The 26,940-nt window shown below is 44.5% G+C and overlaps 2 protein-coding genes across 2 annotated transcripts; one reads left to right on the top strand and one right to left on the bottom strand.

Moving 5' to 3' along the window:
• Positions 1-1,316: 1,316 nt before the first annotated feature.
• Positions 1,317-9,901, top strand: PRDX1 (peroxiredoxin 1; the record flags this gene model as incomplete). Its single annotated transcript, XM_084242758.1, has 5 exons — positions 1,317-1,422; positions 3,171-3,324; positions 3,913-4,035; positions 4,290-4,420; positions 9,556-9,901. The coding sequence occupies 5 exons, from the start codon at positions 1,317-1,319 to the stop codon at positions 9,639-9,641; spliced, it is 600 nt and encodes a 199-aa protein (XP_084098884.1). The 3' UTR covers positions 9,642-9,901.
• A 1,272-nt stretch (positions 9,902-11,173) lies between these two features.
• MMACHC (metabolism of cobalamin associated C) lies at positions 11,174-16,461 on the bottom strand (the record flags this gene model as incomplete). The annotated part of the gene is made up of 4 exons (XM_084242042.1): positions 11,174-11,590; positions 12,010-12,162; positions 13,495-13,689; positions 16,381-16,461. The coding sequence occupies 4 exons, from the start codon at positions 16,459-16,461 to the stop codon at positions 11,174-11,176; spliced, it is 846 nt and encodes a 281-aa protein (XP_084098168.1).
• Positions 16,462-26,940: the final 10,479 nt, after the last annotated feature.

The following is a 26,940-nucleotide window of genomic DNA, read 5'->3' as shown; positions in this document are numbered from 1 at the left end:
TTGGGGCGGCGGTGGGGAGGGCGGGTGGTGCTGCTGGCATCTCCTCGACGCACCGGTCGGGCCGGGCGGGTTCAGGAAACTTCTAGAACGGGGGCTACCAGTCGTGTGGTAGGGGTAAATGGCTGTTGTGTCCCGAGCCGTGGGTAGCTGTGAGGCTTGCGGTGCTAAGATTTCTTCCCCGTCTTTGTTCTTCCGTCTGCGGAATGGGGCGTGTGATCAAGAGCCCCCCGTGAGCGCTGCGCGCTCTGCTGGTGCTTTCTGAAGCGCTTGGGTGGGGGGTGGTGATGGGAGTGGTTGAGACCCGGCGTGGGGCGTGGGGCGTGGCCTTGGTACGGGAAGTTCTTGCGCAGATTGCCAGGGAAGCCCACCCCCCTCCTGCTGGAAGGCCAGCAGCCTTTCCCCTTGGTTGGTCGGGCTTTAGTGGACTTGGAAGACACCTGGAAAAGCAGGTTTGTACGGGAAGACCATGCCAGTTTGCAGCGCACCTTACTGATTGGTGGTGTTTGTTGTTAAGTAGTAAAGTTCCGATCCATGCTGACCACTTTTTTGCTGTGTTAACAAAAAGTGTTGGAACTTGGGGAGTACTTTCCTTGGGATTTTCAAACCTGTTGCTTATTGAGTTCAATCTTAATTCCTTATCTTGGTTAACTAAAATGCATCCTTGCGTAATAGTAACAATTTGGGTTTTGTTTTGTTGCCTCAGGATTTTAGCCCTAAGGTCAAAAGTGCATTTTTGAAAGAACTTCTAAGGGCTGGAATACAACACCTAAAGTTTTGAAATTGTGCAGGTGCTAGAATCCTGGTTTTGCTTCAAAAAGTTGGGTTGGTTTTAAGGTATAGGCTCTCGGATATATGCCTGGCGAAGTGAAATGTGCTTCCCACTATTAACGAGGGAAGATGAAGGCGCATTCAGAGGAAGGGCAGCATGACTACTATAAGGAGCTAGGCATTCAGTATTTACTGCATCTTGTATTTGGGTTCTGGTTTTAGTGTCTACAGTTCCTTATCCTCCCTTTCTGTATAATGAAAATAGAGAACAAAATGCCATTACACAGAAGTGAGAAGAGATTTCAATTGATAAAAGAAGTTGTTTTTAAATGATAATACTGAAATTCAGAGACCTATAGTATTTAATTTCATACCAAAGTTGGAAAGCTCAGCTTGTTCTCTTTTTTTACTAAGGTACTTTTAAGTGCTTCTGGACAATTTATTGCTTAATGTCCTAAAGCCGAAGTCTCTAGGTGAAGACTGCTGGTTATCTAGAAAATTAAAGCTGTTTCTAACTTCCACTTTTATCTTTTCCAGCTAATATCAAGATGTCTTCAGGAAATGCCAAAATTGGGCACCCTGCCCCCAACTTCAAAGCCACAGCTGTTATGCCAGATGGTCAATTCAAAGATGTCAGCTTGTCTGACTACAAAGGTAAAACTATATTATAGACTTATTAAAATGGAGTTAATTTACAATCTAGGTATGGCTTCAAGGTCTTCAGGCAGAAGACCTGGCTTCTGTTGAAGTGAAGTGGTTCTTATCTTCAGTCATTACAGTAGATATCCTAGTCCAGACTACTTCTGGAGAAAGCACGTGCTTTATATTCCTGGACATGTTTCTCAATTATCTTCTTTAGTATTTAATTGTAACTTATTGGAGATATTACTTGTTATCAGGGACCTTCCACAATTTAAAGTCTCAGAACTTAAAATTTATTTTTTTAAATTGAAGTGTAGTTAACACACAATAATTTAGTTTTTCAGGTATATGGTGATGTGATATTTGTATACACTGCAAAATGAACAAATCATCTGCTTATCATCTTTTGTTAGTAACTTTCAGATTTATAATGTATTCTTGGTTATAGTCACTGATGTATATTACTTAGAATTCAGGTCTCTGGAGCTGTGACACTGCTTGTTCAATTCAGTTTATGAAATAATGTGTATCACAGCTACATTATTAGACAGAAGGCTTAGGCACATTTCCATGAGTGTTTTGTTTTCACAGAAGAGTTGATGTCATAGTTGGAACAACTCTCTTCTGTTCTAGTTTCATGTAGATGTTTGACAAGTTCTAGCAAGGGTCCTCCTTTCTTTATTTTGCTATGAGTCCCAGAACGGAAAGGTCTTCTGGGACACTTGAGGATTCCTTAAATGCAACCTGAAACTCAAGTGTCTAGTATACCTTTCTTGGATAGAGCTTGTGACTAATTGTTTCCTAACATATCACAGTTCTTTTAATGAGAACAAGTAGGGTCCTATGGAGGGACGCTTTTCCTCACAAACTGGTAGCACTGCTTGGGGAGGTGACCCTGGCACCCAGGGTAATGACATGCAGTTTAGGTGTTGCTTCTCTTTTTGCCTTTCAGGACTTGACCTTGCAGAGACTTCAAAGTGCTTGCTAGGGGAGTTTGTTTATATGTGAATTTCTATTGATTTTGATTTCAAAGTGAATGGCCAAAGGGACAGCTTATTTTGACATTTCAAACACTGCAACTACTTGAAAATAAGTGAAATTTGGAATTATCCCAATAGCTCAGCTCATTAAGTGTGATGAAAGGCTGTTGGGCCAGTTGAAGATGTACTTCAATTTGGTAACCTAGGTGACTGCATTAAAATTCTAGCTAGAAGTCCTGTTATCTACTAGGACTTTTGGAACTTTTGTCTCAGGAAACTTTCCTTGTCCTATAGGTTTGTTAGGAACATGTTTACGGTTATTCAGGTGATCATTTAGAATGTTGGTGGTTCATTGAAAAAGTGCTCTGACTTCCTCTCTTGTTGGTCTTCTGTTGCCTTGCAGCAGAGAATCCAACAATTCAACTTTGGGTACTGATTGTAAGCATTGGGATTATGCTCTCTGTAGATAAAATATATCCTTGGATTTGCTTTTTCTTCATTAGAGAAGAATGAATAGTGTTCATTCTGTAGTTGACAACTTGATCTGTAGACTCAAAAATAAAGCCTGGAACTGGAAGGAACTTACCTGCTACAAATAGGTTTTTTAAAAGTAGCTGTTGGGAGATATTTATATTGGTTGAGCATCTTGGTATTTAACAATTGTATCTGCTGTCAACTTTTAAAAGGTCTTCATTTTCTGTAAGAAAATGTCTTTAGTTTTTCATTCTCTGTTAAGCAAGGAAATCTGTTTCAAAGACAAACTGGCTCTTTTTCTTACAGGAAAATATATTGTGTTCTTCTTTTACCCTCTTGATTTCACCTTTGTGTGCCCCACGGAGATCATTGCTTTCAGTGACAGAGCAGAAGAATTTAAGAAACTCAACTGCCAAGTGATTGGTGCTTCTGTGGATTCTCACTTCTGTCACTTGGCATGGTAAAATTTCTTGGTCTATTGAAATATATTTATTATTTTTTAAAATAAGCAACAGGGAGGCTTGGTAATAGACTTTCTCAAATATTGGCGGGTGTAAATGCTGATATCCTCTTGCTCTCTTATTACCTAGAAACGGGGAAGCAGCTCAAGTTGCAGCTGAGTATACCCTGGTGACCTTATCTGTTGTAGCCATTCACTTTACTGCTGGAAAATATTTGAAATTTTCTGGGAAAATAAGATTAGAAATGTTGATGTGGATATAGGCATAGGTGTTGTTTTATTTGGTGAAAAATTCATAGGTATTGTTAATATTATGTATCACATCTTATTTACATAATTGCATAATTAACAAATACTAATTTTGAAGAGCTGTATGAAAATAAATATGTTTTTCTATTCATGTTCATGGAACTCCTGTATTCTAACCATGGATCCCTTGTGGATTCAATTAATTACAGATTAAAGAATAAAGTAGCTGTTAATGGTTGAAAAAACAAAAGAAATGTTGATGTGGAAGGAATAGATATAGTTGATACTTTTATTACAGAAGAGTGAATGAATGCAATTGTATTATGCCTTTTGTTGTAGGATCAACACACCTAAGAAACAAGGAGGACTAGGACCCATGAACATTCCCTTGGTGTCAGACCCCAAGCGCACGATTGCGCAGGACTATGGGGTTTTAAAGGCTGATGAAGGCATCTCATTCAGGTATCTACTTGTTGGGTGGCGGAAATTCATCAGGAGAATTATCAGTGGCTGAGGGCCTTGTTTTATTTGGAAAAAGGTCGAATCTTGATCTGTAGGAGGCTCCTCTTTAATTCTTTATGCAGGGGCCGCTTCACTGTAAAGTTATAATCAGTGTAAATCTGGGAGATCAACCCATTTCCATTGCTGCTTTATCCTAACAAATAAATTTCTAAATCTGTATTATGTTTTCCTCAAACCTTCAATCTTTTTCCCAGGGGCCTTTTTATCATTGACGATAAGGGTATCCTTCGTCAGATCACTGTAAATGACCTCCCTGTTGGCCGCTCTGTGGATGAGACTCTGAGACTAGTTCAGGCCTTCCAGTTCACTGACAAACATGGTGAAGGTAAGCCAGTCTACTTGGTGACAGTACAATAGAATGGTGGTAGGGGAAAATGGTAAGAACAAAATCTACCAAATAAGAAAAGAGTGATTATTTGTCTTCATGAAATTGAAGTGGGGGTTGTGGGGGTGGGGTAATGAAAGAACATGGTGAAGAGAATATAAAAGCTTTTTGTTTCAGTTGTATTTTCCCAGCTTCAGCCCTGCTCATCTAGAATCACTGCTACAGATTTTAACCTATTAAAGGGGAGTGTATAAAGTTAAGACAAGGCAAAGAATCACATCTAGACATAAAAGTATGTCATTGTTGACAGGTGTTTATTGGTAGAAGAGCTTTAATTCCTCTAGTCTATATTTGTTTCATTGGGGTTTAAAAATAAAGGTTATTATATATGACTACTTTGAAATTTGAAAAATAAATATAGGACTAAGATTAATTATCCAACAGAATAGGCAGGCGTTAGGGCTAGAAGGTATCAGGTTAAAATTACCAAGGTTCTTCATTGGAGGTTCAAAGATAAATTTTTGTTGGGCCTCCCCTGGTGGTGCAGCGGTTGAGCGCTGGGCTGCGAGGCTGCCTGCAGACTCTGCAGCACCGGTTTGTTCCCCGGCCGCTAGTGAGGGTCCCACAAAAAAAAAAAAAAAGATAAGTTTTGTTAAGTCTGTTCTTCTAACACCTAAATATGGTTGGGCAAATTCAACTTAGGTTTTTATCTAGATTGTAGGTAGAGCCTTCTTTTCCTGAGCCACTTGATGCCACCTTTTTGAACTGTAAGGCTGGATGTAGCCTTTGGAATTTTTTTCTACCTGAAGTGCAGTTGTTGCTGAGATAGGAAAATGTTACCCTAACTAAGAATTTAGTTGTAAGGACTCTGGAGGCAAGTGATGTGTATGTAGGGGAATGAGGATCTTTTTTTTAATTAATTAATTTTTTAAGATTAAGAATTGGGGTACAGGCCAGAGATGTGGGGGGTAAGAGGATTCACCAGAGACAGAGCGGGGAACAGAACAGGCATACGGACTGAAGTACACTGCTGAGGGGAGCAGCGGGTGAGACAGGAGAGGCCTGTCCCGCCATGTGGGTTTCTCTATGGCTGGATTGCTTCATAGGTTGCTTCTTAACCCTTGCGCCACCAGGGAGGCCCAAATGAGGATCTTAAAAAACAAAAACCACCTCTCTGGCCTCCCTTTGGTGCCCTAGGGGTTGAGTCTCAGCATTACAACCAAGGCCCACCATAATAGTTCAGAGCTGGCCCACATTGTGCAGCAGACCTCCCCTGTTTCACCTGCTACCCCCACTCTGTCTCTGGCAAATCCTCTCGTCCCCTACACCTCTGGCCTACACCCCAATTTTATCCAAAAATCAGCAAATCATCTCTCAAACTTAATGTAACTGGGGCTAGATGGTTGTGATCAAGTGCTACTGACATATCATGGGCACAGGTGGAGTTTGGACATTCATTCTTGCCTTATTATATCTTTTTCTTTTTAGTAGATAAGTAGTTTAGTTTTCTAAGGTCTTTCATCTCTTATTTTATGATTTAAAGAAGATAAAGTTGTTAGAGTCTGAATATAGTTGCTATGGTGGAGGGGAAGGAGGGATGGACCCAAAAGTGTCAGATTGGTTAAAATGGAAGACTTATAGGGCCTCCCCGGTGGCGCAGCGGTTGAGCGCTGGGTTGCAAAGCTGCCCGCAGCCTCTGCAGCGCCGGTTGGATCCCCGGCTGCTCCCCGGCCACCGGAGGAGGGTCCCGGAGGAGGGTCCCGCATGGCGTGCAGACCTCTCCTGCCGCCCGCTGCTCCCCTCAGCAGTGTACTTCGGTCCTTCTGCCTGCTCTGCTCCCCGCTCTGGCTCTGGTGAATTCTCTCACCCTCCCGCGCTTCTGACTGTACCCAGTGCTTTTATAAATAAAATGAATAAATAAATAAATAAATAAAAATAAATCTTAAAAAAAAAATGGAAGACTTATAAAGAGATCAGTCAGGGCCTGCCTGATGGTGCAGAGGTTAAAGTCTCAGTGCTATCAAGCTAGCACCAGCCACTGGGACCTGAGCTCTATCCCTGGGAGTAACCAATATGGCCCAGCAGACCTTTCCTTTCTTGCCTGTGGCTCCTTTCAGCACTATATTTTCAGAGGCAGAGCGGGGAGCAGAACAGGCAGAAAGACTGAAGACACTGCTGAGGGGAGCAGCAGGTGAGGCAGGAGAGGTCTGCCGCACCATGTGGGTATCTCCCCGGCTGGCCAGGAATCGAACCTGCGTTGCAGAGGCTGTGGACACCCTCACAAAAGTGCTGCACTCAACTGCTTGTGCCACCATGGAGGTCCAATAAAAATCTTAAAAAGATAATATTAATAAAAATAAACCTTTAAAAAAAACTATATGCAGAGAAGAGAAGAACTGGGGTGTAGGCCAGAAGTGTGGGAGGTGAGAGGATTCACTAGAGACAGTGGGGAGCAGAACAGGCTGATAAACTAAAATACACTGCTGAGGGGACCAGCGGGTAAGACAAGAGAGGTCTGCTGTGCCATGTGGGTGGATCCAACTCATGCCACAGTGGGTGGCGATAGCTTGATAGCACTGAGACTTGAAGCCCTGCACCCCAAGGGAGGTCCCAATAAAATAAAAAAAATCAGTGAGCTACTGATACTATTTATTTGCAACTTGTAAAAAAAAAATTATTTATTTATGCATATAAGAACTGGGGTGTAAGCCAGAGGTGTGGGGATGAGAAGCAGAACAGGCAGATCTACTGAAATACACTGCTGAGGGGAGCAGTCTGCGAGGCAGGAGAGGTCTGCAATGCTCTGTGTGTTGCTTCCAAACCAAAGGGATCAAATTCATGCTGCAGTGACCAGCTCATGTTTGCAGTGGCTGGCTGGCAATAGCTTGATAGTGCTGTCTTTAACAAATCCCTTGTCACCAGGGAGACACCCCCTCCCCCCCATTTGTAACTCTGATGCATTGAAGGGCAGACAGTTGCTCATACTGCCCCCTGGTGGGGTATTATGTTTATTACAAAGACTAGAAACCAAGGCATGAAGGTAATTTTCCTAGGATCCTGCATATATACTTGACTTATGAACTTAAATTTTCATGATTCTTTGAGGCTTGCTTCTTTAGAATCTTTTGGCCTCTGCTGCTTTTCATCCCATTAGATCAGGCATTGCTTTCTGTGTGGATCCTCTTATAAATTACCATTTGATGGTTAACACTTGAGAAGCTATGAATACCAAGCACTCTGTATCAAGTGCTTTATTGTGTTGACAAACAGCCCTACATTTCTATTTTTAAGGCAATAAACCAATACTTTTAAATAATACTTGCTAATAGTGTTAGAACTTGGATCTAAATTGAAATTACCTTTTTTTGGTAATTAAAATTATGAAAAAAGGTATTGTTTAAGGCCTTCTGTTTGGAGAGGTATAGTTGTAAGTGCCATGAAGCCCTAGTGGGAAGGAGCTTTAAGTTGGCAGGGTCCTTCTTGCTGCTTCATTCTTTTTTTTTTTTTTTTTTTTTTTTAAGATTTATTTTTATTTATTTATACAAGCACTGGGTATAGTCAGAAGCGCGAGAGGGTGAGAGAATTCACCAGAGCCAGAGTGGGGAGCAGAGAAGGCAGACTGAAGTACACTGCTGAGGGGAGCAGCGGGTGGCAGGAGAGGTCTGTGCGCCATGTGGGACCCTCCCTCCGGTGGCCGGGGAGCAGCCGGGGATCGAACTGGCGCTGCAGAGGCTGCGGGCAGCTTTGCAACCCAGCACTCAACTGCTGCACCACCGGGGAGGCCCTGCTTCATTCTTGTCACAATTTAAAATTGAGCTGTTCTTGGGCCTACACCCCAGCTCTTGTATGCATAAATAAATAAATCTTTATTTATTTATTTTTAATTAAAGCAGTGGCTGATTTCCCTTGCCTCATTTTCCTTAGATTAGTCCAAAGGCATTCTAGCTCAGGATATTAAGAAAAGATTGAAGAGGGCCTCCCCGGTGGCGCAGCGGTTGAGCGCTGGGTTGCGAAACTGCGCGCGGCCTCTGCGGCGCCGGTTCGATCCCCGGCTGCTCCCCGGCCACCGGAGGAGGAGGGTCCCACATGGCGTGCAGACCTCTCCTGCCTCCCGCTGCTCCCCTCAGCAGTGTACTTCGGTCCTTCTGCCTGCTCTGCTCCCCGCTCTGGCTCTGGTGAATTCTCTCACCCTCCCGCACTTCTGACTGTACCCAGTGCATGTATAAACAAAACAAACAAACAAACCAGCAAACAAATAAATAAAGCATGCCTCTAAAAAAAAAAAAAAAAAGAATGAAGATAATTCTTTCTGCATAAGTAGATGAAAGATTCAATATGAAGCCTCAGACCTTTGATTCTGAGGGGTAGAAGGCATTTACTTGGTGAAACAATCATGGCCTTATGTGATGGTCCTCTCACTTTGTATGTTAGGCTTATACAGTTTGGCAATAAATAACACTGAGGAGTGGTGAAATAGTTGCTGCCTTCTCAAGAGGCAGCTTAGCGTTAGTAATTTACACAGTCCAAACTTTGTTATTTACTTAGCTTTTTTTCCCCTTAGGTATGTGACAGTCATTTAAAGTTTTATTTTTTTATTTTTAAAGTTTTATTTATGAATACAAGAGCTGGGGTACAGGCCAGAGATATGGGGGTGAGGATTCACCAGAGACAGAGTGGAGAACAGAACAGGCAGACTGACTGAAATACACTGCTGAGGGGAGCAGCAGGTGAGACAGGAGAGGTCTGCACCATGTGGGTTGCTCCCTGGCCCTCCAGAGATTGAAATCGTGCTGCAAGGGCTGTGGATTGCTTCATAGTGCGGTACTTAACCCCTTGCGCCATCAGGGAGGCCGCCAGCCTTTGCCCATTTTTTTAATTGGTTTATCTTGTTGAACTGTGGGGGTTCTTTAGATTTTGATATACCTTATCAGAAACAATATATAAATACTTTCTCATTCTGTGAATCTTCACTTTCTTGATACCCTTTCTTGATGTACAAGTTTTATTCCTTGTGCTTTTGGTATCATTTAAGAATATATTTGTCCAAGGTCATGAAGTCTGTCTGTCCCCCGTGTCCCATCCCCCTGCCCCCATTATATTGAAAGAATTTAATTAATGATACCTTCCTTTTTCAGTGTGTCCAGCCGGCTGGAAACCTGGTAGTGATACCATCAAGCCTGATGTCCAGAAGAGCAAAGAATATTTCTCTAAACAGAAGTGAGCCCTGGACCATTTTTAGGGCCAGGCTGCAGTGAGCAGTCCTAAGAACCAAACTTCCTGTTATTGTCATGCTTAAAACACACCTTAGACTCAGCTCAGATATGGTATGGGATGGGACAGGTCTTTCCTACAGGGGTTGGGAGGGCCTGCCTTTCTTCCCTTGGAGAGATTGGCCTTAGTTGTGCTGTGGGGTAGGCCAACTGATGTGTATAGTAGTCATCACTTTTGATCTTTTGTAGTTTTATTAAACTTAAACTGAGACTTGGTTGATTTTTCCTATTAATGGGCATTATTAGCATTTAATTTTAAAGGGAACGAATGAGAAGTGCTCTTTCAATCAGGATACCATATTGAGGGGGACATGTATGCCAAGATGTTAACATTTTATTTCATTTCATCTGGGAGAGAAGAGCAAGATCTGCTGTAGTATTGATGAAGGCAATGCAAGTTATGCTATTAGCTGGATTGCATTGCAGGTAAAGGCCCCAGAGATGCAACTTGGACCATTTACCTTTCAGTACTGGGAGGGCTGCATGAGAAGCAGAAGCTTGACATTTCTGATAAATGCCAACACTGGCCCTGTGAAAGACCAGAATTACAGATTTCTGTACTTCTGGGACTGAAAAATAGGGGCTTGGGTGGTGCTAGACAGGACTGATGATGTGTGTCAACTTTCCATGTGTTTCAGCTTTGATTTGCGGGTAGTTCTTATTTTAGCCATCATTCATACTGTTCTGAGGAAGGTTGTCAGTGGGGACAAGGCGGGTTCTTCTTGGACTTTTTTTTTTTTTTAAAGATTTATTTTTATACAAGAGCTGGGGTATAGGCCAGAGGCATGGGAGGGTGAGAGGATTCATCAGAGACAGTGGGGAACAGAACAGGCAGACTGACTGAAACATTGCTAAGGGGAGCAGCGGGCACTACAGGAGAGGTCTGCTGCACCATGTGGGATTCTTGCTGGCCGGCCAGGATTGAACCCCCACTGCTGAGGCTGCGGACAGCTTCACAGTGCTGCATTCAACCCGCTGCGCCACCAGGGAGGCCCCCTTCCTGGACTCTTAAGGGGCCTAGGGCAAAATTCAGAACAGTATGTGGTGCCCTTCCAGACAACTTAGCTACCCCAACTTTCCCATAATCTCCACTATTCAAAGCTACAAGTAGCAGCACAGGATTCCCAAGGCCTTCAATAATTGCAGGCAGAGGCTATTGGAACAATTTCAGAAGTGCTCTTTACATATATTTACTCATTCTACGGCAACTGTATAAGGTGGTTTCCCCTGAGGCCTGTTAATAAGTAGCATCTTGGAACACTAGAGAAAATGGTTGTGCGATATTCTGAAGCAGGTGTGAATTTTAGATTTGCCCTTGGCTTTAGATTTCTTGACCAAACTACTCTTGAGCCTTCATTGGTGATCTCTACTATATTTTATCAAAAATAGTCATCTTATACCCAAACTAAACCCTAGGTATGTGCAAGCTAAATAAGTCCTAGTACCTCTGTCATAAATAGGGTTTCCATAGGGGAGGAGAGTATCAAGGGCTGGTCGATGGAGGTGGTGAGTCCTTGGGGTTGAGCCAGCTCCCAGCTCTGCTGGGATTCTGAGGCTTCTTGTGTGTGAATGTGGTAAAAGGAAGTTCAGGGGATGCAGAGCATGGTTCAGCGGGCTGAGCCAAACCTAGTAAGGCCAAACGCTGGGCAGGTGGAGTGGAAAAGTAGGCCTTCTGCTCTTCAGAGTAGCGCTCCTGGGGTGTCACAACATCCCGGTAAGTCCAGTCTCGCCAATGGAAATTGAAACCTTCAAGCAGGGTGATTCTGTCAGCTCTTTTGGGTACACAGTCGAGGGGCTCTGTGGGTGGCAGATCTGGTACCTGTATTCCTGGCAGCAGCACCACCCCCCGGATGGCAAACCAGCCCCCAAATCGGGGGTGTACACAAACACCTGATATGTGCTGAGGAGAGGGTAAAGAAAAGTAAGGTCATGGAGGTCACCTTGGCCCCAAGTCCAACTACTATCCCTGCAAGCTAGATTTGTTCACTTCTCAATGGACACCCAATTCCATGTGTGAACACCTGTTAATCCAGTGATTGGGCCTCCCCCATTACACTGAGCCCCAGCTATCTCACCACTGGTCTAATTGCTCTGCTCCCTCCATTACAACAGCACTTTAAGAACTGGCCAGGTTCTTTGACTGCATTTATCCCCAGCTAGATGCCAGAAAGCATGTGGGTTAAGTCTTGACCAGAGCACATCTTTGTCCTAGATGTCCACTAGCCTCTTTAACCAGGGGAGGTGGGGCGAGTGGGAACTGATTATCTTGAGACCTTTGTTTTCTCTCAGTTCCTACTCATTCACACTTTGCCCTCTGACCTGGGTCCCCCAGGGGTCAGCCTCCACATCCCGTCGTTGGTAGTAGTACGCAGCTCCTGCCACATGGGCTGCTGTCTGGGCCAGAATCTTGGGGCGCCGGTTGGGGTGTACTTCATAGTCAGCAATGACTTCCATCTGTAGCTCTGGGAGGCTCTGGGACACACAGGACAAAATGGGAGGCTCATGAGTGGAATCATGACCTTCCTAGAGGACCCTAATTTGTGTTGACATGGCCCTGTCTTCTGGTCACATTCACAGGTTAAATACAACTTTAAACTTGGGGGGGGGGAGGGGGTTCCAAGTTGAGGAAAATAATACCCTGTCCAGGAGGGAATATTTGAAGGGAAGCACACAAGGTTTTCCTCCAAAATTATCATGAGGAGTGATGTGGCTCTACTCCAGAGTCTCAGCATGGAGGAAAATCTAGGAGACCCAGTATGTGTGTATACAGGGGAACTGGTTTCAAAAATCCCCACAGATGGTCTCACTCATAGCAGGAATTTAGAAAACCTAAATAAGGGACCAGGAAAAAGACTAATACAAAGTAAAAATCAAAATTAACAAGCAACTATAAACCAGAGACACATGGGGGGGGGGTAGGGGAGACGAAGTACCAGGGTAAAAATAAGGGGGGGGGTGGCAATTGTATGGGGAATATAACCAAAATGATAATGCATATGTTGTGCAAAAATGAAAAATGATGTAAGAATTATATAAAATAAAAAAAAAACTCCACAGATAGCATAAAGCTTCCAGATCTAAGGCAAAGGGGTGAGAGAGATCTGGGGGGATATTGGGCTTAGTTCCTATTTTCACTTGGAAACCAAGGGAAATCAGAGGTTCATAAAAGTTGCTTATTGGAGCTAAGATTTGGAAACAACCCAAATGCCCAAAAATAGATGACTGGATCAAGAAGATGTGGTACATATACACCATGGAATAGTACTCAGCAATCAAAAAAGATAAACACATGCAATTTTCAGCAACATGGATGGAGCTGGAAGGGATCATGCTCAGTGAAATAAGCCAGAAAGAAAAAGAAAAATACCGATGGTCTCACTCATAGCAGGAATCTAGAAAACTTAAATAAGGGACCAGGAAAAAGAATAACTATAAGAAAGATAATATCAAAATCAACAAATAACAATGAACAAGAGACACTCTATGGGGGTGGGGGGCGGGGAAAGGAGGGCTTGGGGTAAAAATAAGGGGGTTGTAATTGTATGGGGAATATAAAAATAAAAATTAAATAAAAAAAAGTTGCCTATTGGTGTAGGGTGATTTCAGACTTAGGGGCTGCTAGACAGGTGGGGAACCTGGGATGAGAAGGCAGAATATGGTGAGAGCACAATGTCAAAGCTGGTGTTACGGTATCCTTACTGGGAAGTGGCTCTTAGCTCTAGGTAGATTTAGATCCTCCACTGAGCTTGGAAGAACTGGAAGCTGCTACAGGATTGGAAGTTGGAGGATATGAGCCTTGCTCACCTCTCTAACTCGTCCCAAGTGGTAGGCCACACACTGGTCCACAGGATCAGTCAGAGGTCGGAGGTGGCAGCTCTGCAGGAAGGGCTTGAAGGCCCGCTCAAACATGGCAGGTGTGCTGAGTACCAGGAAAGCCAAGGTAGGTCCTGGCAGGGGCAGGTGGAAGGCTGGAGGTAGAAGTGCATTGTACCTTGCCACCTGGAACAGAGAAAGCATCAGGCCATGCTGGAGGGTCGCGGTGGGTTTCAACCAGGCCTAGATCTTAGCCTGGCATTCAAGACTTCACATCTTGCTCTAGCCTTCATCTGATTCAGTTAATGAATTTTCACTGGTGGTATAGTGATGTATGTTTAGTCAGACTTGTTGGAATTTGTCAAAGTTTAGAGGCAGAGAATTCATGAAGAACAAAAGTAAATTGTACTGCCTTTAGTGCAATGACAGGGCCAGATGAAGGTCCTCTGAAATTAGAGAAGGCTTCTTGGAAGCTGAGTCTTGAAGGCTGGGAAAGAAACTGACAGGCTGATGTGGGAGAATCTGGTGTGTATTCTATTATTTTTTTTAAGATTTATTCATGTATACAAGAACTGGGGCACAGGCCAGAGGTGTGGGGGGTGAGAGGATTCACCAGAGACACAGTGGGGAACAGAACAGGCAGACTGACCAAAATACACTGCTGAGGGGAGCAGCGGGTGAGTCAGGAGAGTTCTGCTGCGCCACATGGGCAGCTCCCTGGCCAGGGATCAAACTTGCGCTGCAGTGGCTGCGGACAGCTCCATAGGTTGTGTTCCAACCCCAGGCGCCACCAGGGAGGCCCCTGGTGTGTATTCTAAATAGAGGTCACAGCATAAACAAAGGCAGAAAGCACAGTGTGTATTTGGAGAATAGCAAATTGTATAGTTTGATGGAAGAGGGGACTGTAGAAGGCCTGTAGAGGGGATCAGAGATACTTAAGTTTGGATAGATCCATAGGAGTGAGATTGTGACTAGCCTTAAATAACAATTTAAGGAATATGGTCTAATTTGGTGACAATGAGGGGCTTGTCATTGAAGATTTAAAGGTCAATCTGGGGGCCTCCCTGGTGGCACAATGGGTTAAGACGCAACACATGAAGCTATCTGCAGCCACTGCACAATCCCCAGCCAGGGAGCTACCGACAAGGCGCAGCAGACCTCTCCTGACTCGCCCGCTGCTCCCCTCAGCAATGTATTTCAGTCAATCTGCCTGTTCTGTTCCCTACTCCGTCTTTGGTGAATCCGCTCACCACCCCCCACCTCTGGCCTCTATCCCAGTTCTTTCATGCAAAAATAAATAAATCTTAAAAAAAAAAAAAGGTGGGGCCTCACCAGTGGCACAGCAGGTTGAGCACCATGCTGTGAAGCTGTCGGCAGCCTCTGCAGCGTGGGTTCGATTCCTGGCCGGCAAAGGAAATACCCACATGGTGTGGCAGGCCTCTCCTGCCTCACTTGCTGCTCCCCTCAGCAGTTTCTTCAGCCTGTTTGTCTGTTCTGCTCCCTGCTCTGTCTCTGGTGAATCCCCTCACCCTCCTGTGCCTCTGGCCTGTATCCCAGTTCTTGTATAAATACATAAATCTAAAAAAAAAAAAAAAAAAAAAAAAAGGTCTCCCTGGTGGCGCAAGGGGTTAAGTACCGCACTATGAAGCAATCCTGCAGCCTCTGCAGCACGAGTTCGATCCCTGGCCGGCCATGGCGCACCTCTCATCCCCCCACACCTCTGGCCTGTACCCCAGCTCTTGTATGCATAAATAAATAAATCTTTTTTTTTTTTTTTAAAAAAAAGGTCAATCTGGGCTTCCCTAGTGGCACAGGGGTTAAAGTCTCAGCACTTGTCTAACTATCACCAGCCACTGCAGCATGAGTTTGATCCCCGGCCAGGGAGCTAACCCACATGGTGCAGCAGACCTCTCCTGTCTTCCCCACTGCTCCCCTCAGCAGTGTATTTCAGTCAATCTGCCTGTTCTGCTCCCCACTCTGTCTCTGGTGAATCCTCTCAACCCTGCACCTCTGGCCTAGACCCCAGTTCTTATATACATAAATAAAATAAATCTTTAAAAAAATAAAAAGGTCAATCTGTCTGCAGTGTGAAGATGGATTGGAGGCATACTGAAAGCAAGCAGGTTACTGCAGTAATACAAGTGAGAAATAGTGGCTTGGGCTAGAGCATAGATGAGTGAGTGGATTTAGATTTAATAGACAAGAATCCTTGATGTCTTAGTCACTGATTGTATGTGGGGGTGAGAAAGTGAGGGAGGTTGGAGCTGAGGATGACTGGTAGGTGTGCAGATGTCTGTTCAATATAATAATTCTCACTACTCAGGTCTACCTGACCCCCTAGATAGGCATTCTCAATATCTTTCCTTTACATGCTCTCCAGATGCAGTTTGCATACACAGCCCAGCACTGGTAATTGAAAACATCATGAATTATCTTTCTATTGGTGGATGGAACAAAGCAGCCGATTGTTTGCTCTTTCAACACCAGGAATGCCCTTTTCTCCTGAATGACCTAAATCCTAGTCATGCAAACCTTCCAGGCCTCCTCCTCTGCTAATGCCGTTAGCAAGCTTCGAAGGTGACTCTGGCTCCACGGGTTCCTTTCTTTCAGTATATTATGTCGGTGACAAAGCCACAAGGTTACTGGATCAAATGGTGCCTCCCATTTATCCACAAGGCATTATATGGGAGTACAAGGACAAACGTGAAACCACTTCTTTTTTAACCAAAGGCCCCGCAGACACTCTGTCCCGGTAGGTCAGAGGGACACCGGGCCAGACGAGCTCGGGCAGGATCTGAAAACTCTCACGCCACACTCCAGTAGCACCAAGATCAGTCATACACTTAGCCCTACACTTAGCAGCAGAGATAAACCAACCTGGAAGGGGTAAACCTCGAAGCCAAAGGGGCACAACGTGTTCTCAATCTTCAGCTTCAGCTCGGCGACTTGCGGCTCCATAATGAGCGCTACGCGCTGAGCTTGCTGGGGAATGGAGTCTCAAGGATACCCTGGGGCGTTATGTTTCGAGGTACGTTGGACTCCATTTCCCAAGAACTGATGAAACCGGCCCCGGGACCGTGTTGACTCTCCGTGTTGCATTCTGGGGTGCGTAGTTCACTCCGTCCTCAGAGACAACCACAACAGTGAGAAAGACTCGGTTTCCCAGCAAGCCTCACGGTGGGGGTATGTCTGCCCCTATTGCTTCCCGGGAAATGTAGTTCATCAGCCTCCATCGCCCGTTGTCTCCACGAAAGTCGAACTCAGTTTCCCAAGTGGCGCTGGGGCAGCCAGTCGGAAGTTGCATTTCCCTTCCCACCAGGGTTTGAACCTGGCAGCGGCAGTAATCATTGATCATTGTTGAGCCTGATGACCCCCGCGTCCTGGATCTGGGGAGGTCCCGCCCAAGATTCGGCACTTTTAACTTCTACCGTATCTGCGTATCAGAGTGTCCCTCTTTTCCACCAGTTCTCCAAGGGCGCTTCTCACCTGACTAGTCCTGAAGGCGCAGTTTCTGTCTGATACTGCATCCCTACTCCCCAATTTCGAACTGTCGTGGCCTTTCCTGGGCTGTGCTGTGGATGTCCCGGGAGAGAAAGGACACGAAACTCCAGGGAATCAGGTTCCGCAAGCGACATGAGTAGGAACTTGAGCTGGTCTGAGCAGCCCCACGAGCTTCTCAGTGCTGCTGCTGGAAATGTGGCCCAAATTAAGGTGAGGGGGCGCTTGGGGCCCCCGGATTAGGGGTGTGGGTTAACGGATTCTTAGACCTTATTGGCCTGTACACGTGTTTATTTTGTAGCAGCGGATGTATCCCCTTGGGGTTGTCTCTGCAGGTACTACCCCCGCCCTTTTTTTTTTTACTGCCCCACCCTCTCCTGTCCCCCTCCGCCCCCCGCCTTTTTTTACTGGATGTCTTTTCCCAGTGTTTGTACTATTTTCTAGCGCATCCAAATTCCAAATCTTACTTTTCCTGAGCACACATTTATGTGTCTTTCTCCCCCTTCATGCCTCCCCAACACATACACAGATAGGTTTTGCTTATTTCCTCAGCAGCCGACCTGACAGACCCGGATTTCCCCTCATCCCTGGCCTCACTTGCCTCCCCCATTAGGAGTCTAAGCTCAACAGCCTTGGACTCGGGAGACTCCGATTGTTTCAGAGGGCCTCAGATCCACGGTTCAATCCCAGGTTCAGATGAGACTTGGAATCTTAAGTGTGTATTTGTGGTGGTGTTTTTTTTTTTTTAAGATTTATTTTTATTTATGCATACAAGAACTGGGTACAGGCTAGAGGTGCAGGGGATGAGAGGATTCAGTAGAGACAAGAGTGGAGAGCAGAATCTACTGAAATACACTGCTGAGGGGAGCAGCGTGTGAGGCAAGAGAGGTCTACTGTGCCATGTGGGTTAGCTCCCTGGCCAGCCAGGGATCGAACTCATGCTGTAGTGGCTGGCAATAGCTCGATGGCTCTGTGTCTTTATAACCACTGTGTCACCAGGGAGGCCCGACTTTCAATATTTTTTGACTGTGACCTCCAGTAAGAAATACAGTGTACATTGTAGTCTTGTAAATACATGTGTACAAAACAAAAATACACGTGTACATAAAACAAAAATTTTATGATACAATACTTGTTCTTTCTAGAAGCCATGTACTCTGTTATTTTATATTAAAAGAAATGCCTGGGCCTCCCCTGGTGGTGCAGCCGTTGAGCTCTGGGCCTCTGCAGCACCGGTTCATTCCCTGGCAGGGGAGGGTCTCACAAAAAAAAAAAAAAAGAAATGCCTGAGGCCATTGGTTCTCAACTTTCCACCACTTAATTGCTGTCTGGAAAATGTATCTTTTCCAGGTAGAGTAAGGGAAGTTTTACTCTGGTGTTTTTTTTGTTAAGTATTTTATTTATTTAGTAGAACTGGAGTGTAGGTCAGAAATGCCTGTGTGTGTGTGTGTGAGAGAGAGAGGATTCATCAGAGACAGAGTCGGGAGCAGAACAGGCATACTGAAATACACAGCTAAGGGGAGCAGCGGGCAAGACAGGAGAGGTCTGCTGAGCTGTATGTGGGTTAGCTCCATGGCAGGGGATTGAACTGGCCCCAGTCCAGTTTCTTTAGAGGTAAGCATCTTACTGAGTTCACAGGAAGTCTTTTCCACTGCTAAATAGAACTGAAAGATAATGCCATTCATCCCGTCAGTGGATGCTTAGTCAACCTAGTACATACCAGTCCCAGTAGGTATTTGCCCTGAAGATGTGATGTACAGTGAGCTCATGTGTAAGTCCAGTTCATAGATCAGTCTACCTGGGAAAAGGAGACAGTTACATGAAATAAAAGCATAACAAAAGGCTGAGGTGAGTAGAGCAGGAACCATTTCCACTAATGGCTACATTCAAGGCCCTGGCCTAACTAGAAGACAGGTTATGAGGAGTGGGCTTTGACACCGGAATAGGAATTCCTTCATTCTTACAGCACAGGGAGACTGCTGAGACTAGAATGGTAGAGATCAGACCCAGGTCAAACAAACTGTTCAAAATAAAAACTCCCCATCATATATTCCACTGATGCAAGTGTGAGAAGGGATATTTTATACATATTTTCCTGGTTAGGTGCTGCATATGGCATTATTCAATTCTACTTTCTACCTGTACTCTACTTACTTTTCAACTACTTTGCATCAGTCTCTGGGAGACCTGTAAGTATGCCAGGACTCCATCAGGAACATTAAATCTGTACCAATGTGGAACAATTGTATTTGAACTGTCACCAGGTGGCAGCACATGACTTGCTGCCAGAGTGATACAGAAAAAGGCTTTGGGCCAAGGGGAGGAACTTGCTTAGGGTCTCCTCTCTTTCCTCTTTAAATTTCCAGTGAGCTACCAAATAAATCTTTTAAGACCACACCTTGTTAAGGTTACTCCCCTGATTAAGAATCATCAATAGCTCTCACAGCATAAAAAAGAACAAATAAGGTATAAGCCCAACCCACATTCAACTTTCTCTCCATTCTTATCTCCTACCACCTATCTTTCTTAAACATTGTTGCCACCACCAGGAATAGATACCACCTATACTCCAGCTATTCAAATCCCACTCATTTGTCAAGATCCTTCCAGTATGAGATAAGTCTAAAGATGTTTGGAAGGAGGACTTTAACCTGGGAGTGCTGTTACAGGAAGGCCCATATATCACTGTTTCTTTACCTGCTCTTGCCCTCAAAATTTAGTCTTGTTGCAGTCTGCTCAGGCACGAGATTATGAGATCCCCAGGTCCAGATGTAACAAGGGGCTGAAGCCAAAGACTAGCCCCCTGTTACACAGGCACATGGAAAGCACGAGGAAATATGTGCCTGTTGAATAGCTGAATTCCTATTCCCTACCTACTTTCAAAATCCTGTATTCAAGCCAGCTCCCTGGTACATCCTCCAAGCAGTCTAACCACATCTCTTATCTAGAGAAACTGCTCCTGCATTTTGTTGAAACCTACCCATTGCTCTTACTCTCTCAAGACACTAATATTTATGTATCAGTTCCCCGCTCCTGCCCCACAATACTGAGATCCTGTAACTCGCTGCGTTCGTGACTTTTCCTTACTCAGCTATACCTTCACCAGCCCAAAGGCCGCGCCACTCGAATCCATTTTCAGCTGGCATCATCACTTTCCAATCACCTATACGTTCAGCATTTTGATTGGTAAATTTTGTATTTACAGCTCTGCCCTCTGAGAGGCTCCAGGACTCGGGTTTCCCCAGGTGTAGGCCCGCCCTCCCAGCACACTGCCTCTTCTGTTTCTACCTCCACTTCCTTCCTAGGGGCTCGCTCGGTTCCCCGGAGTTGGCGCCTGGGACTTTTGATTGGCTTTTCTGAACGCCCGTGGTGCCCGTCCACACACCACGTGGCATCCCAGCCACTCACTGGACAGTCAGTCCTCCCGCTGGCTTCTCCAGGAGGACGAAGGACTGACCGCCCCGAGGAAGGGCTGGAGCAGAGGGGCTCCACCGGTGGAAGCCCGCCCCGCCCCCCGCCCGCGCCCCGCCCTCTGGGGCGTTTCGTCCACGGCCGCAGGGGTGGGGTGCGGGGAGCCCAGCTCAGCTCCAGGCGCGCGCTGGCTCTTGAGGATCGTCCTCCCAGCCCAGCCAAACAGGCGGGGGGAGCGGCCCGAGTCGGGCCATGGCAGCAGTCTCCTTGTCCTCCGCCGCCGCTAGCACCGCCGAATCGCCGGCTTCTGCGCGAGGGACCCCCACCACCTCGGCAGGCTAAGGAGCCGCTGCTGCCTCCGTGTTGTGAGGGCGACTATGCCCCCCTTTTGCTGCCGCCTCCCGCTCCCGCCCGCGCAGGCACCCCTCTGGCTGTTCAGTCCCTCCTCAGGTAACGCCGAGAGAGCCCTGGCGGGACCCCTTCGCTCCCCCGAGTCCGCAGTGGAGAGGCTAGGGACGCTGCTCCACCTCTTCTCCTGCCCTCAGAGTCGCGGACAGCTCCCCGCCCCTCCTCCCAGCCCCTCACACCCTCCCACCTCAGAGGGGGCGAACCCATAGAAGAAGTTCCTGCCTCTCCGGGACTTCGTTTCCTCAGAAACTGTTTGAGACCTCTGACTCCACACAGAGAGCCTTCTCATCTCAGGACTCCCCCGAAGATCTGGACTCTTTCACTTTGCTTTCCGCAGCCTTCCCTCGAAAAACACCCACTGCGACCCCCCGGGGGGGGGGCTGACACTACCCTTTTCTCTCCCCACTCCTGTCACCATTCTCCGCTGCCTGCCTTTTCCTCCCTCTGCCTTAAGTTTTCACGTGGGAGACTGGGCTAAAGCAGAATTCACATTTAGCTGGAAATGAAACCCAGGGCGGTCTGATAGAAAAACCTTTCGGTTTCTACCTCTTAGAAAACTTCGCTAATGAATTTGGGCATTGTTCTGTAAGCATGAGTGGCCATCGAAGGTTTTGTTAGTAGGAGTTTGGTGTGCTTGTTGTGTCTGAGGAATATGTGGAGGAAGAATGGAGAATGAAGCCGGTGTGGAGGCAGAAGGCTTAGGTAGGCGGGAACGGTGTGCTAATCCAGGTCAGAGGGGGATGGACTGGGATGGCGGTAAGAAAATTAAGAGCATGAGGAGTTAGTCCATGAAGTTTCAAAATAGAGTTTAGAGGATGGGTGGGAAGTTTTGAACTTGTCTGATGGGATGGAATGATATTAGCAGTTGAAACAGAAAAAAGAAATGTGAAGGGAAGGTAATGACTGTAGGTTTGGATCAGTTTAGTTTGAGGCTTTTTTCAGATATAACTGGGGTAACTGGACATTTAGGTCTGAAATTGGGAAAAAGGTTGGACCTGAGTTCATAAATCTGAGGGTCAAAGGAGAAATTGCAGGAGATATTTGATGCCTTAGTGTGAGAAGAAAAGAGAAGGGGGCCCTCCCTGGTGGTGCAGGGGTTAAGGTCTCAACACTGTCAAGTGATGGCCAGCCACTGCCTCATGAGTTCCATTCCAGGACAGGGAGCTGATCCACATGGGGCAGCAGACCTCTCCTGTCTCACCCGCTGCTCCCCTCAGCAGTGTATTTCAGTCAGCCTGCCTGTTCTGCTCCCCACTCAGTCTCTGGTGAATCCTCTCACACACATACTCCCCTCCCCCCCCACCTCTGGCCTACACCCCAGTTCTAATATGCATAAATAAATAAAAATAAATCTTTAAAAAAGAAGAAGAAGAAGAAGAAGAAAAGGGCTGTGGACCAGAAGAAACATCATTGTTTGAAGTAATGGACACTGAGAAAAAGGTTAAAGAAATGGGACAAGAACTAGAACAGAATGGCATTATAAATAGAAGCCAAAGAAGAAAGGATTTCAGGAAGGGAGGTGGCGACCATTAGTGTCTATGCTCCAGGGTCAAGCAGAATGGGGATTAGGAAGAAGCCATTGAATTTAGTAATGAGATCACTTGTTTCCTTCAAACACACTTTAAATAGTATGATGTTGGCAGTAGTCAGGTCATGATAGATTGAGGAGTATATGTGGAGAGTTGATAGTAGTCAGACATTTTTATTGAGGACATACTATTTGCTAGGTTCCATAAAGATGCTTTGTAGATAACAACAGCCTTGTGGTTTAAATATCTCTCTTTTTCAGTTGAAAAGTCTATATGTCTGTCTAGCTCTGAGACATATGTTCTCTCCACAGTGGCATGAGTTTTTTATTTTTAGTATGGGTGAAACAATTTTTTAGGTTGGAGAAACAATTTTGTAGGTTGGAGAAAATTTTACCTGGAAATATGTTGAGCATTACATTCTTTTGATACTAAAAGATAGAAATCAAGATGGATAATGGGCCCATTGTGGCCCTGGTCCTGCTGAGACTCAATGCACATGTTACCCAGACCCCGCTTTTGACATGCAAAATTGAACCCCAGTATTTAGCCTGTTCTGGCCATATTTCAGCTAAAGATAGGAAGACTGAGTCCATGGGGTTTGGACACAAAGCTGAAGGTGAAGGTGTAGTTTGATAGATGGCCTTTTCTTTTTTTTTTTTAAGATTTATTTTTCGTTTATGCATACAAAGCTGGGGTGTAGGCCAGAGAATGGGGGTGGGGTTGAGATCATTCACCAGAGACACAGTGGGGAACAGAACAGGCGGATTGACTGAAACACACTGCTGAGGGGAGCAGCGGGTGACACAGGAGAGGTCTGCTGCACCATGTGGGTCACCTCCCTGGCTAGGGATTGAACTTGCTCTGCAGGAGCTGTGGATTGCTTCATAGTGCTGATGCTTAACCAGTTGCACCATCAGGGAGGCCTTGGCCTTATTTTCTTGATGTGATCAGTTATCTATGGAGAAATCAGTTCTCTCTGGAGACGAAGGGAACTGTGGTGAGTTTCTGACTTGAATATTGTGACCATAAAAATTTCAATGGAATATTAAAGAGGAATGGATGCAGGATTAAAAGAAAAAAAGATTTCTGATCACATTGAGGCCCGCTTAAAGCTAGAAATAATGCATTTGTAATGGGACTCAATGGCATGTAGCCTAAGAGCAGGAGGGCAAACATGGTGGTAGGGTTAATCCAGAATTGGAAATTATAAGAAAGATAAAATGGAAAGCAACTTTACACTGCTAGAGATAGTGTAAGACCTGTCCTAAATTGGGGTTATAAGAAGTAAAACCTACAGAGGGGTTGGTATCCTTGGAGAATAAAGAGACAGTCAGAACTGGGATTGAAGACTAGGTTTTGTAAGAAATGCAGAGTGGGAAAGCAGAGTTCAGTATTTCAAGGTAAAAGTGAAAATCAGTGTGGACCTGTCTCATTTCTGTTGGAGGCGAAGGTGTAGGTTATTGAAGTAGTGAGAAGGTACTTAGTAGTATGTTGAATATAGCATTAATATGATAGATAATATGGATGTCATAATAGCCCAGTATGATAATAGGAAATGGAACAGAGGAGATGTTGGGTGGGACTTTTCATCAAGGAGGAACTCAGAATTGAGTTGGAGATTCCATGGCACTTGTTAAAAAGTAATACTAGATGGTACAGGTGTTAGTGTGTGAATTAATTTCAAGATTCTCAGATAGTTGGGTCCTGGATGTATGATATATTTCTTTATTTTTTTTTTTAAAGACTTATTTATACAAGCACTGGGTACAGTCAGAAGCGCAGGAGGTTGAGAGACTTCACCAGAGCCAGAGCGGGGAGCAGAACAGGCAGAAGGACGGAAGTACACTGCTGAGGGGAGCAGTGGGCGTGGCAGGAGAGGTCTTTGTGCTGTGTGGGAAACTTCGCAGCCCAGTGCTCAACCGCTGCGCCACTGGGGGAGGCCCCGATGTATGATATATTTCTTCCTCAGTTAGATGTATATTTGAAATGGTTTCAAACACACATCCTTTCAATTTGGCATGTGATGGACCTGTTTATTTCTGTTTAAAAGTGAGAGACTAGACTAGGGATTCTCTATTCCAGGATTCCCAGTAACATTTTGCACTTAGATTAACTATAAAAAGAAAACTGCATATTTGCAATGTACCCATTCCAAGGTTATTTAGAGTAGGCAGCCCATTCACTTTATTGTTTTTTTCCCTGTGTGAAATGTTCATAGGTAGATTCTTCGAGTCTTACACTTCATTGTTCTACCAAATGAATGTTATGTTGGAATTTGAAACCTATGAACTTTAATGAGAATTTCAGTTCCTGCCAGTAAAAGAAGCCCAATTATTATGTAGTATGGGTGATGGTGAATGTTTTGGACTGAGAATAGGTATTATACTATTTTTCAAGTCATCATTTGGAGATTCATTTCATTATGGTCTCACTGGTGGTTTTTTTTTTTTTTTTTTGGCTGAATACTAAGAAGCCGTGTTTGTTTCAGAGAATAGCCTATTTGTGACAATTTTAAATCTTCCACTCCGAAAAATCTTGGAAAGACAGTGTGATATAGTGAAAAAGCAATGGAAGTCCTAATTGCAATCAATCCCGTTATTATTAGATATATGATTGTAAGCAAACTTCTTATCTGTGAGCTTTAGTCGTTTTTTTTTTAAATCTTTGAATAGGTAATATATTCAAATTGTTGAGAATTTGCATACTTACATGTTTTATATAAACAGTGAAAAGTCTCACTTCTATACCTATCCCCTATCCACCAAGTTCATATTCCCTCTCAAACATTTTTATTAGTTTCTTAATATTTTTTTTTTTCTAGAGGCATGTTTTGTTTATTTATTTGTTTGTTTGTTTTGTTTATACATGCACTGGGTACAGTCAGAAGCGCGGGAGGGTGAGAGAATTCACCAGAGCCAGAGCAGGGAGCAGAGCAGGCAGAAGGACTGAAGTACACTGCTGAGGGGAGCAGCGGGCGGCAGGAGAGGTCTGCGTGCCTTGTGGGACCCTCCTCCGGTGGCTGGGGAGCAGCCGGGGATCGAACCGGCGCCACAGAGGCCGCGGGCAGCTTCGCAACCCAGTGCTCAACCGCTGCGCCACAGGGGAGGCCCAGTTTCTTAATATTCTTTTATGCTTTCTTTTGGCAAATATAAAACATGAATATTGTATAATCTTACTTTTCATGCAGAAGCCAGCCTTTTTCCCTGTCCCAATCCCCCATATTGCTTTTTCACTTAATGTATCTTGCAGACCTTTCCAGATTAGTATATGGAGAACTTTGTCTTTTTTTTTTAACTTCTGCATAATAGTCCACTGAATTGATACATCATAATTTAACTAGTTCTTAATTTTTGGACATTTGTGTTGCTTTAAGTTTTTTGAAATTATAAGCAATTCTGTAATGAAGACCCTTGAACATATGCCATTTTACATGTGTGCAAGCGTATTTGTGGGATAAATTTTTCAGAAAGTGGGATTTTAAGGTGAAAGGAGGGCCTCCCTGGTGGCACAAGGGGTTAAGCACAGCACTGTGAAGCTATCCACAGCCTCTGCAAGCTCGAGTTCGATCCCTGGCCAGCCAGGGAGCTACCCACATGACGCAGCAGACCTCCCCTGCCATGCCCGTTGCTCCCCTTAGCGGTGTATTTTCATCAGTCCGCCTGTTCTGTTCCCCACTCTGTTTCTGGTGAATCCTCTCACCCTCTGAACCTCTGGCCTGTACCCCAGTTCTTGTATGCATAAATAAATCAATCTTAAAAAAAAAGAAAGGATATATACATTTTTGGCTATGAAATATATTGCCAAATTGCTTTGCGTAGGGTTTTTTTCCAATATATTGCCTGTTTACTCATGGACACTAGCTGTATCATACCTAATGCATACATGGTACTTATTGTGTGCCAGATACTATTCTGAATGCTTTATAGTATCATTTAATTTTCATATCCTTTTGAAGTAGGTACTGCTAATAATATCCATTTTTCAGATGAATAAGTAGAGAGATTAAATGACTTGCCTAAATCATACAATCACTATGGCAGAAATTCAAACTAAGTATTCTGACTCTAGGATCAGTGTCATTAATATTATGTCTTGGGTTATTGAACTTGAATTTTTGTCATTCTGATAGAGAAAAATGGTACCTCAGAGTAGTTTTTTTAAAAAAAAAAATGATTAGAGTAAACATCTTTTTATATTGTTTGAGCCGCTTGCATTTTCTTTTCTGTAAATTGCCTGTTTAAATGCTTTACCTATTTTATGTTGTAGTCATAGGTCTTTTTCATATTGATTTCTGGTATCTCTTATATCTATCTCTATATCACTATATCTCTACAATATATATATGAGATGAGTTTTTTTGGTCTATGATGTGTATTACAAATATTTTTCCTATTTTGACATTTGCCTTCTAACTTTTATTTCTATGCAGGACTTTTAGATTTTTATGCAAACTTACCAATCTTTTCTTTTATGGCTTTTGGGTTTTGAGTCATAGTTAGAAATGTTTTTTACATTTCAGTCATTAGTTTTTTTAATTTACTCAATAGGGACAAGAAAGCAAAATTATTGTGAGGGTCAAAGTGCTTTGTGA

Source organism: Talpa europaea (genome assembly GCF_964194135.1).
Source record: "Talpa europaea genome assembly, chromosome: 9".
In the NCBI taxonomy this organism is placed as follows: Eukaryota; Metazoa; Chordata; class Mammalia; order Eulipotyphla; family Talpidae; genus Talpa; species Talpa europaea.
Note: the sequence above shows the minus strand (reverse complement) of the source record. Positions and strands in the feature narration are given on the sequence as shown.